General features: G+C 38.9%; 1 protein-coding gene across 1 annotated transcript; it reads left to right on the top strand.

The window, feature by feature from the left end:
* Positions 1–13862: 13862 nt before the first annotated feature.
* On the top strand, positions 13863–18722 carry LOC115946205 (14 kDa phosphohistidine phosphatase-like). Its single transcript, XM_034064372.1, has 3 exons — positions 13863–14213; positions 14685–14809; positions 17520–18722. The coding sequence occupies exons 1-3, from the start codon at positions 14084–14086 to the stop codon at positions 17610–17612; spliced, it is 348 nt and encodes a 115-aa protein (XP_033920263.1). The 5' UTR covers positions 13863–14083; the 3' UTR covers positions 17613–18722.
* Positions 18723–21327: the final 2605 nt, after the last annotated feature.

The following is a 21327-nucleotide window of genomic DNA, read 5'->3' as shown; positions in this document are numbered from 1 at the left end:
GACTCCAACTTTTTACCTAGCATACTGTTTTGCAAGGGGGTGCCAATTTTCAGTGAGAAAGGCACTGACACTCAAAGCTGCTTAACTGAGTAAAAGATGGAAACTGCAGCATTGGACAAGCCATTCCTTGTGGCCCACAGCACACTGTACAGAGCTCTCATCTGTGATAAGGTCTGCCAGCCTCAGGATTGCTAGTACTCTTCTAGAGTCTTGCTCACAATACAGATTCATCAGTCGCTCACAGCAGTCAAGCTTAGAATGTGAACTTAGCTTCAAACGGTCCCTTGGACTGTATGCTTCAATATCCTTACCTCAACAGAGTTACAATTCCTGGACAGGTGCGTACAATATTTCAGATGGACAAGACAATACACTAGTCTTGTACTGAATTAATGCACATTTATTGTGTATACACTGATTAATTATACTACTGCATAGAGCAGTCACACAGTGTCCGTGGTACAGAGACATATGCCTGAGTAATTGTGGACACTGCTACAGTGAGTTGGTAAGCACTCATAGGCTATTCAGAGTACACCTGTATACATGAGAAGGTAGTAAGCATGAAGATCACCAATTCTTTGCACAATAGTGTTCTGGCAGCATGATGTCACTCCACTCCTTGATCCTCATGCATACCTTCACATGTAGACCACTTCAGTGATAAGGCAATTGACTTGCCATGGTATGCACGGAAATAGATTTGGGTATTCTCACTTAAGAGAATATCCAAATATTCACTTCTCACGTCTCTACAGGAGGTCTCAGAAGTACTGCTGAGGGCTACAAATAGAGAATAAGCAACACGAGTAATAGACACATTAGCTTGGTCTTTGATCCTGTGCAAAGACATGACACTAGATGCTTGTTGCAGATTCCACGTTCCCCAGCACTCCCAACCTTGGTCAATACAAAGTGGTATTACTTCCTTGCACCCTGATCAGCCATGTCACCCCACCCTTTGTTCCATGTTCACTCAGGCACTTACTGTGGAGGCTCCACCAGGCAGTCCAGTTGCCAAACTGGTATTCCAAGCATAATGTTTTGCCATTGTTGGTGAGGTTTAGCAAGGCTAAACATGCAAAGGACTTGACAAGGGTTGTCAGCGACAGGAGGACACAAGGTAGCACCCACTTCATATCTGTAAAGCATAGTTATAGCATATACAGTGCATGTTGGAGTTCTTGTTTTTGAGCCTCAGCCTGTTCTTACAGAATAAAAATCAGTGGCTCTTGGATTCCAAACCAATAACTCAGCTCGTATCAATTTCTATTTTTGTTCCACAAAAAAATATTTGTCAAGTAGCCATATCTTAATCTCTGCCCAAAGGAATCCATCACAGAAAAGAGGATAAAGAGTATGTTCTAAAACAACTTCAGTTACTATCAGAATAGAAGGGTTTACTAGAAATTGCAACAATTACAACTAGAAAGCATGTCAAAATGTTACTGAATAGAGTGGAGATTAAAACCAACATACTGAATATTTGTAAAGAGAGGAATGCTTTCTAGCAGGTGTGAACTAACAAAGCTAGAAACACAAACTATCAAGAAACTCTGGAAAGATAACGCTAACTCTTGGCTATGCCACAGACTCACCCTGCAAGCCCAGGTTTGGGCCAGCCTTGCTTAGAACAACCAGACTTTCAGAGACTTCCAGGTAGCACCAAATCATGACAACTGTTTTTTTAACCTCAGAGACTCATCTGTAAATTGGGAATGAAAGCAATTCCTATCAACCTTTCTGTCTGTGTTCTTCAGATTGTAAGCTCACATAACAGAGACTGGTACTTTTAATGAACATGTACAGTACACCATGCAACAGGGCCTGATTTCACAGAGGTTCTGTAAGCATTATCCTGATACAAACTAATAACTAATTTTGATAGAGGAGCCTTATTTATTTTTTCCTCAAACATTGACCGGCTGTTTTAATTGTATACACAGAAAAATTATAGACAACTCCAGAACAGTTTATATCCTCTCTGGAGCCAGGAGGTAGAAAATCCTACACCTTTTCCTGGAGATTCACTTTTTCAAGTCATTTTATGAGCTTCCTGCTCATAAGTGCTCATCCCTGTCATGGCAGAAGCTCTGAAGCTGAGCGGAGAAAACTTTATCAGAATCTCTTCGCCAGTGGAATCTCCGGAGGAAGGAAGAGCGCATTTCAGAATTTACAATAGTCTTCCTTCACAGGGGCTGTCTCAGACCTCTTGTCTGTAGCAGATAAAAAAACCCACACATACAAAGAAAGCCCATAACCAAAACCACCAAAGCCTAAAAGCAATATGCCTGTAAAAACTCCAGCCTAAAAATAGACTATTTTTGTTGGCAGTATTCCCCTATGCATCACTGACATGGGGCTCTCTGTGGTTTTTCCCAGGGAATTCTGCCATTCACCTATTATTTTTATTGCCTTTTTACATAGTGGATAATGAATATAAACACAAAGTTTACAGAAAAGAAGAAAAAGCCTAAAAAGCATTTTCAAAAGCACACAGCTGAGAGGTTAAAGTCAAAGGCACATAAAAACTTCAACCCTGTTATCACAAAAAATACTTGATACAGTTACTAGGTTGAACTGCAGATGTTCAAGCTAGAAAAGTCATCCAGCCTGCCTCTTAGCTGGTTTCTATGTTACCGATTTATCCTCCCAGTTATTTCACATTTATGCTTTTTTTCCTACCTTTGCCAGTAGATTTGAGAATACAAGAGCCTTGTTTCTTGAGCTGTTCTAAGCTGGGTGTAGCTGACCACTCTTGCATGAACACAAATACAGTTCCTTAAAATTAATCAGATTCCTCTCTGCCAGAAACACAGGAGACTCCAAACCTATATCAAGTCAAACTTCTAGAAATGCTGCTTCTTGTCAGACCTTAATTTCCATCAGCAAAAGCCCAGCTTTTTACAAGTGAATGGGAGTACTCCAGATGACCTCTCTTTCCTTACAAACAGATGTGCCTAACAAGGATTATGTAGCAGCAACCAATTTTCCAGTTGCAAGGCTTACCTGATAGGCTACTATGAGACATAAAAGGTAAGAAAAGGATATATAAACACATTAGGAATAAGAACAACAAAATCAGGTCAGGTCTGCTCTTTAAAGAATAGCAATTGACAGAGGACATATCAAATGTCATTTCTTTCTGTACAGAGAAAAGTTAACAGAAACTGCAATAGCATTATGCACTGGGAAAACAGAACAGGTTACAATAAGGCAAGACAGAAGCAAAAACTATTTATGCTAGTTACAGCCAACCAGGTTACTGTTTAAGGATCCAAACCCTCAGTAATTACCTTTGAGAGTATGGGGAAAGGTGTCAGAGAGCTGACAAAAAAGCAAATATTTCCTTTCTGTATCTAGAAAAGGAAGATCAGAGTAATTAGAAGCCTTACACATGAGCACTAGAAAAGATACTGGACATTTTTTAAAGAAAATAATTGAAAAATCAGCAGAAGGCTACTAAGCTATCAAGAAAATTGATATGATTGATTTATTCTTGGCAGATCAAACTAGTTTGTACTTCAAGGCTGAGTGAGCAACAAGAAACAATAGTGCAATATACTTTGCTGTAATTAAGACTTTTAATAGTGTCCCATGAGACATTCTTATGAGAAAACAATAGTGCTTAGCTGAAATAATCATAAAATGAGTATGCAAGAGGGCTAACCGCTACTCAAAGGGCAGTTTTTCAAAGATCACTGTCAGTCTGAGAGGACTATATGAATTAGCCCTACAAGGGATTGTCCTGAACTAATTTGAGCTAATTTATATTAGATAACAAATTGTCATCTGAAATGCCTAGAAAACTTGCAGATGACATCAGGCTTTGAGGAACTGCAGGAGTTCCAGAGGACCAGTGTTCTTCTGGTATGTATTAACAGGAATGTTTTATTTAAGAGCAAATTTGCAATTATTTCATCCAATCTGCTGTTGCCAAATCTCATCTGATGTACTGCATCTAATCTTAAGTACTACCATTTTAGAAAGCTACCAGCTGACAAAATGCAACTGAATCCTGACCCACACTGTCAATACATTATGTAGAACAAGATTAAAGGTTTATTCTCTTTTGTAAAAGAAACTAGGACCATCTCAGCCAATCTTGATACCCTGCACTATTTTAATTTTAAAAAAAAATAATTATTCCTTAAGAACACCCTCTTTTTTTCTTTTTTTTTTCTTGAAAACATATATGAATGCTTGTCTAACATGTAAGGAGACTCTAAGTGATCTAATCTTCCCAACTACTAGCTCTCCACAGATGACAGCTCAAGTAACACAGGCCCAGAAAACATGGCTTATGTGTAAACACCCAAGTCATTTAACTGTTTTATTCCCACCCCACTGCAGTAAAAGACAATAGAGGAAAGAAGTCTATGCAATCTTCTAAAGCCTAAAAGGTATTTTAGAGTATTTAGGAGGCACATGATCAACAATGCATATGTCCACTTGGTGCACAGCAAGTAGTGGTTGGATTAATTTGTAGTGACAAAGCTTGAAAGGATATTTTTCTAAATAAGGAGGCCATGAAATACTAAAACAGGAGTTTTGTAGAGTCCAGCTTTCTGCTGGAGATTTTTAAGACTTGATGTGAGAAAAATTCATCAATATCTTTATGAGTAGCTTGTGAAATTGGGATGCAGTAAGAATTATTTTTTATTATCTCAAATTCTTTGTTGAATTTGCTGCAATCAACAAAATATGACAAATACAGGATATTATGAGATCTCATTTAATGAAAATACATACATCTGTACATATGTAAACGCTGCAGAAAGAGGGAAATTTTTCATGTTTTTTTTTTTTTTAGAGTGTTGGTTTTTACCTACATTATAAGACTGTATCTGCATCTGCCTATTTCCAAGTTTTCCCTTTTAAACATCTTAATGATGCTTTTATATCAACAGACAAAAATAATTAAGTATCTTCAAGTAATGCAGTTCCATCTCTCTTCTAGGAGATGTATCTGTCATTCCTGAATTAAAACACTTCATAAATATTTTATTCAAAATAGTCTGTATAACAGACATTTATCTCATGGCAAAAGCTGTAAAACTACTTGAAATTTTGAAGTCCTATAAAAAACTCCAGCTTCATCCATAGTAACAGTCAGTAGAAGAGTACAAGTAAGAGTTTTAGCCAGCCTTGAGGGGAAAAGGAGTTCTGGTGCCAGCAGTGAAGGTGTTTCCTGTTTGGAGAAGAGCTTGAAATACTAATTCTTTAAAAATTCAGAGACAAAAGGTCTAAGGCACAAGTTTTCCCCGAGGCTTAGATGGGAAGAAAAGATAATTTCTAAAAACATACTCATCCCTCTGCCTCTGTGTCTCATTAAGTGTAAATAAGGTAGGCAATGCCACTGCTACAAAGAAGCTGTAATTTCTCAGACTGCCTAAGACAGTCTCCACTTTGTCTGGAGTGAAACCCTAGGAGCCAGAAAACCTTATCTCCACTTCTCATTTCGGGAACTCTCTAGTGTGACTCATACTGCTCAATTTCCTCCAAACAGGCAAAAATAAACACTTAAGAATCCAAACTGAGGCCAGGGATCCCTTGAACTGGCAAGGTGTGATTCAGCACACTGAAACATGAAAAAAAACAAAAGAGCAGAGGAAGCAACTCACACCTTAAGAAATGCTGGTCTTAATATTGTGTGTACCTGGCTGCCTGCAGTTGCAGGTGGAACAGATCCCATGCAGAACTTAAGTATTTCTAATCCTACTGTTGGAAATTATGGCAGAGAAGCTCTTAGAGCCTTGCCAGCCTTCATGCTCAGGTAAGAAAAGAATAACTATAACCCATGCATTTGACCCAGCACTGCTCACAGATGGATTTTCATCAACTTTTTTTGTTTTTAAATCAGGTTTTACTTTCCAGGTCTGTTCTGTAGTCCCATAATCTCACAGCAAGCGAGATGTCCCATATGGGACACTGATGGGAGATGCTCACTCTGAGGAAGATAACAGTTACAGCTTTTGGTAGACAAGAGGAGTGAGAGGAAGTTTCAGGATTAGGAGATTAAGTAAATATTTGGTTCTGTAAAAGTGGTCATAGTGAGAAAAGTTTCATTTTGCAAATTCTCTGCATAGTTTCTGTCTACCTGTGTTTCCAGAAAACACTGTTTTGACTTAGCAGATAGCACGTGAACTATCAATACTATGGAGTGTTGACATGACCTTCTATTCTGCGTTTGCAGTATTATGAGGGAGAGACTACAAAAAAGGATGAAGAGGGCAGTATATTCCCTTCCTTACTAATACATCTCACCATTAGTTTATGAACTCCATACTTCAGGTCTGTTCCTTTCAGTGAAAGTCAGTTTCAGGTAAATAATTTTTATATGTAAATGGACACAGTATTTAATGTGTTTGAGTCCATAGCTAAAGTAATGTTCAATAACAATTTTTAAGAAATTACTTTTCTCAGCAGACTATGAACTAAACAGAAGTTCCTGAATTAAGTATTCTTTCAGGAGCATTCTAGCCACTCCAGCACAAGTTTGACACAATCATACTATCCATGAATTATTCCAAGAAAGCAGCTTATTTCTATCAGCTGGATAAATAATTGATTTTTACAACAGACATGTTTAACATAAGATCATTAGTGGAGGGTACTTAATGCATACAGTAATTCTTTCACAACAAAGAAGTTCATCATTAACTCTGAAAGGGTTTTAAATTGCTCAATTTTATTGTTTTCCAGCAGAACACCCCCCCTCAAAAAAACAAAACGGCACCATGAGTGTTTTTAAGGTTCCAGTTAACTGATGTAATGATCATTAGGACTTTCCTTATTTCCTGGGCCTGAAAACAACACTTTAACCTTCCAACAACAATTTTGTTCTTTTGACACTTCTAGATTTCTTGACTCATCAGGAAGGATGGGTCTGTCATCTACCCTGAAACTGCTGCACTTTCATGCTTGAGCCTAAAAAGCAACCCACAGAGTAACTTGTGAAGCAGTGGAACAGGCAGTCCAGGGATGTGGTGGAGTCACCATCCCTGGGGGTATTCAGGTGCTTAGGGACATGATTTAGTGGTGAACTTGGCAGTGTTACCTTTATGGCTTGACTATGACCTTAAGAGTCTTTTCCAACCCAATTGATTGATTCTATGATTCTGTATTTATCCTTCCTGGTGCGTGTTAGTTGAGGTTTTCTTTCTCTCGTTTATCGACACACATTTACTCATCTTTTGTAGATGCCTGTGACTGCAATCAGTAGTAGTGTCTAGTTAGTTAGATCACAGAAGTAATAATCAGCTAAGATTACTTTCATGATGGGCATTACCCATCCACCTTTGCTTCTTCAGTCTGATTACCAAGGAAGAAGACAGTTTGCCTGCTGGGTACCTGAAGCCCTAAAACCACCATTCAAAATACCTTCATATCTCTGCACCATGAATGCAAATGCATGAGTTTATCTTGAAAGAAAGCAGATGCAGCTGAAAGGCCCTTCCATTCAGGTCATATATTTCACACAAATGAACTCTAATCAGTTAAACAACTCATTCACACTGTTTGTCTCTACAGACTAGAAAAATTCCAGAGTCCCAGCTGTTACATTATCTGCACATGCTACAAACATGGACACTAAGGGCAGGGAAGGACAACCAAAGGACAGCCAAGCCCTGAAAACAAACCTAGCAGACTGGTTTTACTGACCAAGGGGATTCAAATGTTCATGTGTTCAGTACTTAAACTAGCAATCCTGTAACAGGCAGGTAATATTTACGGTCATTTGGAAGAGTTAGGAGAAAGACTCTTCCTGGTAGAAAACAGACTGTTCAAGGAGTAGAAATATTCCATGAAGTCCCCTCTAAGAAACACCTTTCCAGGGGATTACTAGAAATCTGTGCTTAAGTCTGGGGAAGAGGAAGCAGCTAGGAAGGCTCAGAAACTTTTGAGACTCTTCAAAAGTATCAGGAAAAAGAAAGTGATCAGAAGTTTTCTGTACATAAAGGCATAAAGTTGGTACAAAACCCCCAAATGGACACAAAGCACCTGTGAGTAATGTAGACTGGAAATTAGGAGGGAATTTCTAGCTAGCAGAGTAATGAGGTTATGAAACTGTTTTCTACGAGCAGAACATAAAACTTGGTTTTCATTAAGATCTTGCTCAATTCCTGAAAGGGATCATATGAGAACATTATTAATGAAAGCAAGGTATAAAGGACCCAGTAAAAGTCCTTTACACTCCTGCATCCTGAAGGGTGGCTTGGATACTTAAGCATCAGTGCACAATCCAAGCCTCTGGCTTCTCAACTGACTATGCACACACAGATCCAAAAGATGTTAACACCAAAGGAGATAATTTCATTATACTGCATTTGTTCTGGCATCTTTGCTAATCTGAGGAGCCACTAATCAACAGCTGGTTAAAAAAAAAAAAAAATTGAAGCCTATTAAAGTGAGTGGGCCAAGCAGCAAAACAGAACTGTGATCTCTGATGTACACAATAGTAATAACTTACAACAGTGTATTTCATTTGCACCAGTGTATTACATGTTCTTCTGCTGAACTCATGGGTGTACCCTAACTCAGGGATAAAAAAAATTTGGCAAGTACAGCTGAAAGTTAACCCTCATTTTATTTTCTCTCTTGTGCGAGTTACATGCAATGGAAATTCCCTACTTCAAAATTCTTTTCTTAATATTCTCCTGTAATACAACAATAGGCTAAACATATCCTTACCTCTTGTGCTCTGCTGTCAAAGAGCTCAATGAAAGGAAAAATTTATAAAGCTGGAGCTCAAGTTGATTGTTTCCCTTTTGCTGACTTTGGTAACCTGGATTGGCCTAATAGCTTGAGAGAATACTGTGATAAGCTTCACTGAAGCACAATGTGTATTTAACACATTTGCAAAATACTAATATTCCTTTTCTAGTCACTTGCTGTTCAAATAAATAGCAAAATAAACAGGATATTTGAAATTAAGATATTGCTAGCTCACAGGATTTTTGCCTATTCTCAAATGAAATGTTACATTTGATCTTGAGCTGCAATCCAATTTCTTCTTTTTAAGATATCATGCAAGTTAACTAGTGTAGTCTGGGCAATGAAAACAAGCAAGTAATACCAGGTCTGAGATCTGCACAATAAACTGATTCTGGGTTTTGGCAGGATAAGCAAGCTGGATCTGAACTTTGTTTTTCTACAGCCAGATCACTTCTGCTACATGAACTTGTTAAATTACAACGGCCAAATTAACCTTTACCTACAAATAAGAAAATCACAAACCATCATGCACAAAGGCTAATCCATTTGGGCTTTCAATCCATGCTTTTTCATGGATCCTTTCTGTTACTGGGTTACTCAAAAGGCTTTCCTTTGTAATGACATACTCAACTTTTCCAGTTACTGACTTTAGCTGAAGGCTGTAAAACGCAGAACATAAGGCAGGGGAGTCAGATATTCAGCCTCTCTGAATGTTGCAGTGTGAGTCAAAAGGTAACTTAGTCTTAAAGCTGGACTCCTGACATTCAGACCAAGAGAGGAGTTGAAATACTGTACACAGTGCTTTGCCTGAATTTTAAAAGTAGGCTCATAGCTCAAGTCTGATTGAAAAATGCTGTTACTGACTACACAAAATGGATGTGGAGAAATGGGGGATAAGCTATGAACATTCTACCTGCAACAATTATATTTAGTGAAGATCAGATGTTTTCAAGCATGCAAAGATTGAAATGGGAAGTCCATTTACGCACTCATAAGCACACACACATGAAGTAAACAAGCAAACAAACCAAACCTGCTTTTTCAGTAATCTTAACATTTGAATTTTATAGTATAACCCATGTTGGAAGGAACCTTGAACAATCATTTGCTCAAACCTTTCGTGGGAAACGCAGCCTAGATGAGATGATCTAGCACCCTGTCCCATTACACCTTGAGAACTTCCAGTGATTTGCCCTGATTTTTACATGCACAGTTTTTCCAGTAATGATTAAAGGAAAGGCTAATAAGAAATTTAACTTTTCTGATTTTATGGCAAAGGTTTTAGGAATCTAATTAGTAAATGAGATTCCTACATCAGCCATCTCTGGTATATTCACAGCAAGAAGGGATAGAGATCAAACATAAAAAAAGGGCCAACTGGGCAGAACTGCTCCAAAAATCCTTACTTAATAAGACAACACCTGTTTTGCTCTGCTAGCACCTATGCCTCTGGAACTCCTAAGAACCTATCACTTGACATAAGTACAGTATTGTATCTGCTATATTGCAGATATTCTACATATGCTCTATATGAGCAATACATATTGGACTGCCAATACATAGTAAGAAAACCCAGCTGCATTTATATTAGAATCATAGAATAGTTAAGGTTGGAAAGGACCTTAAGACCATCTAGTTCCAACCCCCCTGCCACGGGCAGGGACACCTCACACTAAACCATATCACCCAAGGCTTCGTCCAGCCTGGCCTTGAACACTACCAGGGATGGAGCATTCACTACCTCCCTGGGCAACCCATTCCAGTGCCTCACCACCCTAACAGGAAAGCATTTCTTCCTTAGATCCAATCTAAACTTCCCCTGTTTAAGTTTTAACCTGTTACCCCTTGTCCTATCACTACAGTCCCTAATGAATAGCCCATCCCCAGCATCCCTGTAGGTCCCCTTCAGATACTGGAAGGCTGCCATGAGGTCTCCATGCAGCCTTCTCCAGGCTGAACAGCCCCAACTTTCTCAGCCTGCCTTCATACAGGAGGTGCATACCTACTGTGCTTTGCTCATAACACATTTAAAGTACCAATTTATTTTTAACATGCCATTAGCATATTCATCTGCTGTTAGATTTGATATTGGCACATAGGTGCACTCCTTTAACTACATTCAGAACCTTTATTTGTTGGAAAACTAGCATTTAACATATTCATGTAAGAATCCATGTATAAAAGCCAGTTTCCAACTTTTTTTTTTCAAAAGAAAATAACTGATCTGAATTGTAGTTTGAGCTACTGAATGGTATACAGCTAAAGGATATAAATACTCAAGATATAGTAGCTGTACTTTGATGTGTCAAGGTGCTGCTTAATTCTAGTAAACACTCAAGATCTAGATTTAAGGGCACTGCACTCAAGTGGAAATTTCCTCCAAGATCATTTGGAGACTATTTGTCTACCTCACTAACCAAAAAATATGAAACTCTAGGAAAAAGATTTTAAAAGAATACTAAGTAGCTGTATACACTTGAAAAGAGCTATCTTTCTTGAGGGATGGGAACACATAACATGGAAGAAAAATGTTTATAGAAAGTTACTTTAAATAAAGATATATATCTTGCAGCCTTAATGCCACCACAAAGGCCAGCAGAAATTCAGTTATGTGTGACAATGAGAATGTATTTGTCCCCCATCAGCAGTTTCCATCACCCAAACATTTCACACAGTACAGAAGAAGCCATTCCATCAGAAGGAACACTCACAAAAAGCACAGTCACAGAACCCTCTTATAAGAGATGCAATAGAGAACACAAGGCTATTATCTGCTTTATCCCTCCCAAGACACTCAGGAAGTAGTTTTAGAAGGTGAAAGAATGACCTACCAGGAGATACCATACATTGTGAAAGCAAACTGGGGTAGCTACAACAGTTACACCCAAGTATCATGTCACATGAACCACAGATTGCGTTATTTCTTTTTAATCTCCCTGATTGATAGAGTGTATAGAGAAGTTTGACCATGTTCAGATGCACTAGGTCAAGTAGTAACTTGGTTACTGTACCCCAGATCCAGCCTAACCACACATGCTGTTACACTAACAGTTTAATCCACTGAAATATACATTGCAATATTGGCACAACACAAGAATAGGTGAATTTCACAAGGCCATATAGATTGAAACAATCTGATGATAAGCAAGGCATAAACAACAATACAGCTTTACAGTCAATCTGGGTCCAGCCCAAAGCCTGCAAAACATAATGGAAAACAAGCCCCATATGTAACACAGAAGAGTAAAAGACACTGGCAACACTTATGATCTGGCTGTAACTACTCAAGAAAAATAGACACTATCCTAACTATTATCACATCAGTTCACCATTATCTAATTTGATAAACTTATACTACTTTTTTTCAGAACAATTTTTTTTAGGACACAACTGTGAAGAGACAAGATGTCACCTGGTCAAATAAATAAAAAAAAAAAACAACAAAAACCTTAATTTTTCAGAAAGTAGTGCCAAACTCAGTGCCACAGTTAGATATGAGTAAGCTCCTTACAAAAGGAAAGTCCCGCCAGTCAGTTTTACTGGAGACAGTCTGTCTCTGTTTTAAGACCCCTGTTACCCCATGCCATCCTCTTTGTACCCCTGAGACCCACAAAGTGACGCACTAATAGTTACCACCAACAGCAAGGGATTTTTCTTTTCAGCCTAAAAACCAACAGAAATATCCTACAGCTCAGCACAGAAAACTATTTTTGGATAAGGTGGGTTCTTAGGAAGACAAAAGTTATTACAAAAAAACAGGACAAAGTTGTGCTTTACCTATTACCAAATCACAAACTTTAGTTGTTACAGTCAAGCTGCTGTCAGATCAAGCCAAATGACTGCTCTTTTGGTTAAGAACAAATTCATTTGAAGTTCAGCTTCTATCTGAAGCACACCACAAGTATTTCCTTTGCCATCCTTGTCCTTACTCATCAGTGCAACCATTGTTTGTTGCTAGTTCCTTCCGTACATCATAAGTGAAACAGGTCAATAAAGTTTTCCATAGCCATACAACAGACTTCTGCAATTAAGGAAATTCTTGGGAAATACCCAATTCTTGTTAAAATAAAAAGGCTAGGCTCACTTAAACAAGCAAGTTCCATAAAACCTTTTTGATTGTATAGCTCCAACAAGAGATAAATAAGAACATCAAATATTAGGCTATTAGACAAAAAGCTACATCCATAAAAGCAATTAAAGAACGGATGTTAAAATAACCCTAGAGGCCTTCACTATAGAACAAAACAAGCTTAAGCCAACACCTCAAACCTACAAAACTCCCTCAACCTTATGATCCTAAAGGGCACCTTATCCAGACAATTTTTATCACTTTCCCTGCCTACCTGGTAAATCCAGAACAGCTGAGATGTGTTTATACTTAAAGCTCCTCCCATCTCTTTATAAAGATTCAACCAGTAAGAATTTAGTTTATCTGACTGATGCTTTAGTTGTTATTCAGGTTTAGGACAGCCAATTAAGTAGTTTAACGAGTAGCATTAAAAAAAAAAATCATAAAACGAATGTAACTTTTGAATTAAAATTTATCCTCTTAAGCACCTCTATAGGTTGAACTCTTCCTCTATTTTACTGGTGTTTTTAATGTATTGTATGTTAGTTTACACGGTACACTGTCTGCATCCAAGCATTAAAAAAATTAAGAACTTAAGAAATTAATGTCAATTACGATTTACTATTTCTGTGTATTAAAAGCTTGGTTGAAAGTGACCTACAACATAACACTTGAAAGATGTGGTTATGTCAAAACTTCTAGTCTTTAATGTATTTCTTCTTTTTGGAATACGCTCTTGATATGTTCCTACTTCAGCACTGCAAGGAAACTATTATTTTCCTTCAGTTAATATCATAATAGATTTAGTCTTCAGTGAATTGGTGTACCTTACTCATTTTGGACACCTGTGACTTCCTGATGAATCTGTGTGGAGCTTACCTAACCCATCTAGTGGAACCTATAAAAATAAGGCAAACAGGAAGTGAATGTCTCTCTTACTCAGTACCTGTTTTAAAATATATCCTACAAAACGCTGGGGCATAAAGCTACTTGCCTCTCTATGACCCTCTTTCCCCCCCTATAAACGCCTTGCCCTGCGACAGACCCACGACGGCGGGTGCGAGGCCCGGCTCTGGAACCCGGGGGTAGGCGGCACGGAGGACAAAGACACCCCTAAGGCCTGGGCGGGCAACTGAAAGAAGTAATGCCGGCCTTCCCCGTCCGCCCTGCCGAAGCCTGTGAGGAGAAGCCTGCCCGTGCCCCCGTGCCGCTCTCCTCACGCTGACCCACCGAGCGGCAGCAGGGCCCCGCCCCCCGGAGCGCGCGGCGCCTTGCCGCTGGAGTGGGGGTACAGCCATGGCCGCGGTGCGGGACGTAGAGATCGACCCGGAGGGCACGTTCAAGTATATCCTGGTCCGTGTGCAGCGCCCGGGCGGTCAGGAGCCGCGGGACATCGTCCGTGGCACCAAGGCAGCCGAGTTCCATAGTGGGTGACAGGCCGCGGCGGTGGAGGGCGGCGGGAGGGGAGCGACTGTTAACAGGCCCCGTCCACCCCGGCAGCGTTCCTCAAGTGCGGGAGGCGGCCGCCGGTTCCCAAGCGAATCAGGCGGCGGGAGAGCCCCCAGCCTGCGGTGGCTGGTGTCAGAGGGTGTCGTTCAGAAGCCCCTTTTGTAACCTTCATAGGTGCCTTGTGTGAACAGGAAAAGCAATGTCTCTGCCAGATGCCATTTCTGAACCCGATAAACCTCGTTTAGGAGAATGAGAAGTGTTAACTAAGTAAAAAGCCTGAAATAGAGAACCTTAATTACAGCTTTTCTATGTCTGTCAAGAGAAGCCTCCCTCCCTTGCAGGTGAAAGAAGGGCACTGGAGGAAAATGAGTGGAAAAGAGCTGAAGAGTTCTCGAGTATTTGATACTGGGTGCATATTCTAATACCTCTGACCTTTCTTCTTGTGCAGATCATATATTTGAAAAAGTAAATCCTGAGATGGAAAAGCTGGGATATGAGTGCAAGTGCCTTGGAGGAGGGAAAATTGATCATAATAGCAAAGACAAGAAAATTAGGGTATTTGGGCTCTCGACAGTAAGTGCATCTCTTATATTCCTTCAGATCGTTTTGTCTCTCATGTTCTCAGGTTTTTTGTTTCATAGTATTGTGGCTTTTGGCAATTTGAGTCGCAGTGTAAACAAAATTGGAAAAATTGCCTGGCTCACTTATGAGATAAATTAGAAAAAAACCCACTAGTTTTAAGGGCAATAGACTGCCATTAAAAAGCAAAAGTAATAGGTAACTTAATGCTGAGTAATACCTACATTAATTTATAATCCAGACTAAAAATGGAAATTAGCTTCTCTTGACTTAGAATTTTGTAGTGCTAGATCAGGAAGAGCCCATTTGTAGCCGCTGGGTCTTGATCCAGCTGTTATGCAACCTTTATTTGCCGATGAGAATGATGGTTGGTAGTGACCAGCTAAATTTTGAATGTTGTTCTATATATGTGTTGGATGAGGAGAATAGACCCAGTTTAGGTGTGGTTAATGTTTAATAGGTGAAGATGTAGTTTCACATAGATACATATTGGGGGACTAAAATTAATTTCCAAGAACATGGAAGCTAGAGCATTTTTGTTACCTGTTCCATGTAATCTCAGTTTGTTTATAAAAAGACTCTTAAGTGATAAATGATTTCTTGAAATAAGGGAACATGCTATACTCTGTTTCTGGTGCTGCTCTGTAATGAGGCATAGCTGTTTCTGTAGTAATACTGTAAGTAAAGGTTCTAGTCCAAAAGAAAATATTAAGGAAAAGTATAAAGTTAATTGTTAATAGAAAGTGATGGTTACTTCTAACCTGCTCACCTTAGGTGAGCAGTGGAGGTTGGGGCTTGAATGAGTGAAGTGTTTCTAAATGCTAGTGCTGCTTTTGTACCAAGATGGCTCTTGCCACCTGGAATCATAAGGAAAAAAACCAAACCCACTCTAGATTTGTGTGGGGTGGGAAGGCAGTGTATAATGCTTATTCTACTAAGTTTTTGTGATTGTAGGCCCTCATGTGAACTGCTTTTTTAGATGAGACTTGACACCTGTATTACTCAACTGCCAATCTAGTGTTAGAGGCAGTAGTTAACTCCTATTCTTGTAATGCAATGTCTATGGAAAATACAGTGCTTCTTTGCTTTGGTACCTTGACACTTACAGCTAAGCACCATGTAAAAGCAGGGCTTTATTACCATGAGGGCTGCTGTCAGGCAGAGACCTGGAGGTTGAGAAGACCTCAGTAGAAAGTCAGAAGTGAGTATATTACATGGGTTTAATGCTTCTCTCTACTTGGAGATTTGTTAGACTCTAAACCAGAACTATCCTGGTGTTTTATGAAAACCAGGGAAATAGTCATTGTTCTCCTGAAGCTGATGCTGTGCTATTATTTCCAAAACTGGGTAAGGTGTTCAAAGTGATTACCAAGGCAAGAGTAATCTGTAGAATCACAGAATGATTTGGAGGACCTTAAAGATCATCTAGTGCCAACCCCTTACATGGGCAGGGACATCTCCCACTAGACCAGGTTGGTCAAGGCCCTGTTCATCCTGGCCTTGAACACTGCCAGGGACTGGGCAGCCACAACTTTGGCAGCCTGTGCCAGTGCCTCAACACCCTCACAGTAAAGAATTTCTTCCTTGGATCTAACCTGTATCTCCCCTTTTTAAGTTTAACCCATTACCCCTTGTCCTATAACTACAGTCCCTGATGAAGAGTAACAGTCCCTGATGAAGGGTCCATTGCTTTACAACTGACAGGATAAGCCTACAACACTTCTGACATAACTATATTATCTGGTCTTTTTGAAAAGTTTGCATTTTATAATGCATCAGTAATTTTAATCTGTAAAGTTTAAATGCTGGTTACTTAAACTGTTCCTCTTGGGGCAGAGTCAGTCATGACTAAGAGTACATGTTTTGTTTAATAATGCCAGCTTGAGCTCTCTTTTTAAGTCTTCCAAGTTAAGTTTCTCATGAAATATTACTGGAAAAAGGTGACCTGTAAATCACGGGTTTCTGTCAGTAGACTGCTCTGTTGTGCAGTGAAGGCTTTTTGACAGCAAAAACCTACTTGTAGTTCCAGAATAAGAAATCTACTCCAGTCATATAAGACAGTAATGAAAAGGCACTTTCTACCACAACTGTCTTAAATTTCAGTGAAAGAGTAACAATGTGATCAGTGATTTAAAGGAAGGTTAATTACATGAGTCATCTGACCTTGCCTTAGTTTGGTGTTGCAGTGGCTGAAGACCACAGATATCTAAAATTATGCCATACCATCTAAAGCAAGATTCCAAATAAATAAAACATGAAGACTGTGTTTTCTTTAGTGGCTAGAATATTACTCAAATGTTCACACATGTGGTTGGCTTATTCCCTTTTCTTTCTGCTGAGCCAAATCAGATGTTTGTATGTTCACTCATTAAAGTGGTCAATGTAATCTCTGTGGTTTAAAAGGATATTCAATAAATATGATGGTTGTGAGGTTGGGAACATTTTAAAACGAGTTTTCTGCTGGAGAAACGATGATGTGAAGAATATACCTGTCCCCATCTCATTTTTCACATCTCAGGTTGGGGAGGGGGATCGGAGAGGACAAGAGTTAACTAAAACACAATACTGCAAGAATAACTCTTTCAGAACCTGTATTTGTATGTGAACTACTTGAAGTGTCAAATAACTGGATCATTTGTGTCAACGAGAACTGAATGTTTCTGTGGACTTTCTGTATATGTCTAATGAGCACTTGTTCTTGCAGGGCTATGGAAAAGCTGATCATTCGTTGACAGTGGAGATACTGAAAAAAGCATATCCAGATTATGAAATTACATGGTCAGATGACAAGAAATAAATTGGCAATTTATGTACACAACAAAAATTGGTAACTCTGCGAGCTGTACTTTAATAAATAAAATCAAATATCTTCTGTGTGTTACCATAAATCTGGAGTAGCTGGACTCTGCTGTGATTTATAGTAAGGTTAGTAATCCCCAGATATATCTTACTTTCCAGATAATTCTTTTGTGCAGAATCTGCAGTTCTAAGCCTTTTTTTTCATCCTTTTGATGTGCCATCTAATTAAACACTCCCACAACATATTACCTCCAGTTTATTTTCATCCAGTGCTGTCTGATACATTGTAGGATACATCAGGATTTTGCCATTAACTTAAACGCCACAGGACCGGACTTGTTCCCTGTTTTTTTGACCACACTGTTTTCAGTTTCCTTTTTTTCTGTTGCTCTTCAGGCTTTTCAGATTCCTTTATCCAAATTTACAAAAACTGGGGGAGGAAGGAGAGGGGAGGGTTGACTATTACAGTTCTTCACCAATGATGTAAAGTTTTGATTTACTCCATGGTTTTGAAAATTCAGCACTTATGTTCCACACAAGTAATAATTGAGATCTTTTGTGTTCCTGTGAGATTCTCACCTATAGTAGACTGATGGCAATGTCAAATTCTGACAATACTGATTCCTCTGTACTTTTATTCCCTGTATGATACTTTTTTTCCTTTTATAGCAATAATTGATTTATAGGTAACTACCTTCCTGCCAGAGCCAGTACACTTAGGCAGTGTCTGAATTAACTTACTGCATGTGTCATGGCAGCACTTTGCCTTTCATTTCTGTTAAGTTACTTGCTACAGTTTTCACTTTTTCTGTTTTCTGCCAGTTGTCTTTTAATGCTGCTATAGATTTCAAGGGAATATATTTTGTTCTTATGCTTACATTGTTGACTTGCAGTCTTTAAGATATTTCTATCTAAATCCCAGTTCTTCCCTTTGCTATTTCCTACTGCACTTATCTACCAGTATCTGGTGGTATAGAGCAACTTTTTCTTTTCAATGTGCATGTGACTCTTCAAGTACAAGCTATGAAATTTGATATGCTTTAGTTGAGTTTTTATCACAAAAAAAAGTCCTGTTGTTATTACCTTAATACACTGCGAATGCATCATATGTCACCCTTGTGTCTTTATTTTGACTGGTTGGGCAAAATCTCTTGTACTTGTTCTCAAACCTTTCAGTCCATTCCTCATTAGAAGAGTTCCATCTCAAATGCCTGGGAGCAGGATCTCTGGAACCTGGTGTTACAGGTGTTGTGGTTGGCACCTGCTTCCCTCCACAAGCAGCCTGGACTTTTCCCTCCAGCCACCCCTCTGCGCTTTTGCATCTGCTGTTTGTGCTTCTCTTTACATTCTTGTGCAGTAAATAGTCTTCTGGCTGCACTGCTTCAAATGCCATAACATTGATCACAGGCTTGGTTTTTCTCCACAAGATTTTGATTTCAGAATGTGATTAAATGCCTGTGTACCTAGTAACCAAGAATAGCATACAAGTCAATAATTTGCAAATTAGGCACTTCCCACTTTGATTTTCCTCATGGTTTTTCCCCACTAAGGTTCAGTGAAATAACTGTAATTGCCAGTATACAAAACTGATCTTTTTAATAGCCTCATTTCCCAAAACTAGCAAATTATCTTCAAAGGGAAGTAATCAGTTAAGGCCAGTGCCTGTTAAAACAAACAAACTTTTTAGTTTAATTTCCTGAGATGTTTTATGGCTGATTTTAATGTTTCTCTCCGCAATAGTTACGGGAAGGACATAATTTAGACTGGATTTCCTATTGTGATGACTTTTTCAAAGAGCAAGGGGGTGGGATAAAGGGAGAAAAGGCATGATGATTTGCAATGAGCTAATAAATTGAGTTACCAGCTGACATCTGTCTTTGTTTCTTCATACAAGAAATTATGCCTGTTGTTTTCTAATGCAGTGTCATTTGGGGAAAGGCTAATTTCCCTAGCTATTAAGTAATATGTGCAAGTATTACAAGTGAGTGAAAAATTTTTATTCCAGATCATGAAGAGAAGCAGGAAACTAGTCACTAGGGTGGTGATGATTTGGCAGGTAGGGAAAGCCTTAATGTAGATTTAGGAAACTAGTGTTGTTTGTTCTCTTGGTGTTCCAACATCCGTTAGCCTACAAAACTTAAGTGTTGAATTTGGCTTCCTCTCAGCATGTATTGCTGAATTTTAGACTAGAATAGAACTCATCTGGAATTGTAGAAATCCCAATGCTAATTTTGCTGATTTTACCTGGAAAAAAAAATCCTCTATTAATTCTCATCTGTAATTCTGAAATGGGAACTTTATACTATGTGGAGTTTCTTGTTTTGCAAGTGTGCTGTCACTGTGAGATGGTGGTTCTTCACTTGAAGGTCCTAAAAAATCTGTATTTGTACTAAAAGAGAGCTATGCTTGAGCAATCCAAGAGTAAGATTAAGCTAGTAAAGGAGTAGTACAGTAAACTGAAAACAACAAGTTTGACTGGGGAGTATTTTCAAGAGGAAACATAGAAGATTGCAAGTGCCTTCATTTACTCATCAAAAAATACACCAGATTTTTGTTCTTAACTGTATTTGTTGTCATAGTGGGCAACATGTCCTGCTGCAGGTATTGTTCTCTGAAACAGCATTAGACCTAGCAGGTGTAGAACAAGCTATTCAGTCACTGGACAAGCCACTAATTGTCTTACAACTGAGGTTTGAAAAAACGGCAAGTGCTAGTTGCTTTGTTTCCAACTGTTTCTAGTTTTGACAAAAAGAACTGTTAACAGTACTGTATTGATTTGACAAAGCTAAAACTACTTTTTTTCCTCAATCTGTACACAGCAGCTATCTATCATTGTTAAGTTTTAGAGTTGATGTAGAAAAATTCCAAAGCACAATCACACCCATGGCACAATTGACTGCTTTTTTCCCTTCTCGCCTGTAAAAGAACAACCTCAGTAGTTTCCAAAGCATCCCTTTAGAATGGTCTACTTGCAATTAGTTTTGAAACAACAGTAGTTAAGTCTCTTTTGTAGAGTACAGGAAATCCTTTATGACTCTGCCTTAATAGAAACACGGACAAAATAGGAATCTTGCAGTGGACTTTCACAGTCTTCAGTGACAGGAACTTTATGCAATAATTAAAGCTATTTAGGTACCTGCTGTCATAAGTTTCTTTCCATCCTGTCAGACTGTTGTCCTTTCTCCCCTACACTGAGTATCTTCAGATCCAGTCCACTGTAGTGGTTGGCTGTTTCTAAGTTTGTATTTATGCAAGAGCACTCAATAGGGCAGTACATCATGATAAGCAGTAGCTTTGATTGACATGTTAAGAGTTGTCTAATAGCTTGTTGTCTAGTTTTGGTTAAAACAAAACAGGCAATGATTTCTTTTGTGTGAATTGTTGGTGACACCACAGGTTTTATATTCTTTGTGGTTTTTCAGTTTTGACAGAATGCCTTCAACAACATCACCATCTTCAGCCTAGGACACAGGAATGACTTGTACCCAGGCGTCTTTGAACACTTGCTGCCCTGCCAAACTGCTTTCCAAACTGAAAAGAGTGATGAGCTGTTAGTGTTCATTAGTACCCTCCCTCCCCACCCACCAAGTCTTTAAAATGGGTCATAGTTTATGGGCAATTAATTTCTGGAAAAATATTATTAAAAAAAACCAAAAACAACAGTACAGCAATCTGCAGCAGTTTATCTCCTTTCCCAGCTGTCATCTAATGCT

The sequence above is a fragment of the Melopsittacus undulatus genome, chromosome 6 (genome assembly GCF_012275295.1).
Source record: "Melopsittacus undulatus isolate bMelUnd1 chromosome 6, bMelUnd1.mat.Z, whole genome shotgun sequence".
In the NCBI taxonomy this organism is placed as follows: Eukaryota; Metazoa; Chordata; class Aves; order Psittaciformes; family Psittaculidae; genus Melopsittacus; species Melopsittacus undulatus.
This window is presented reverse-complemented; position numbering and strand designations above follow the sequence as displayed.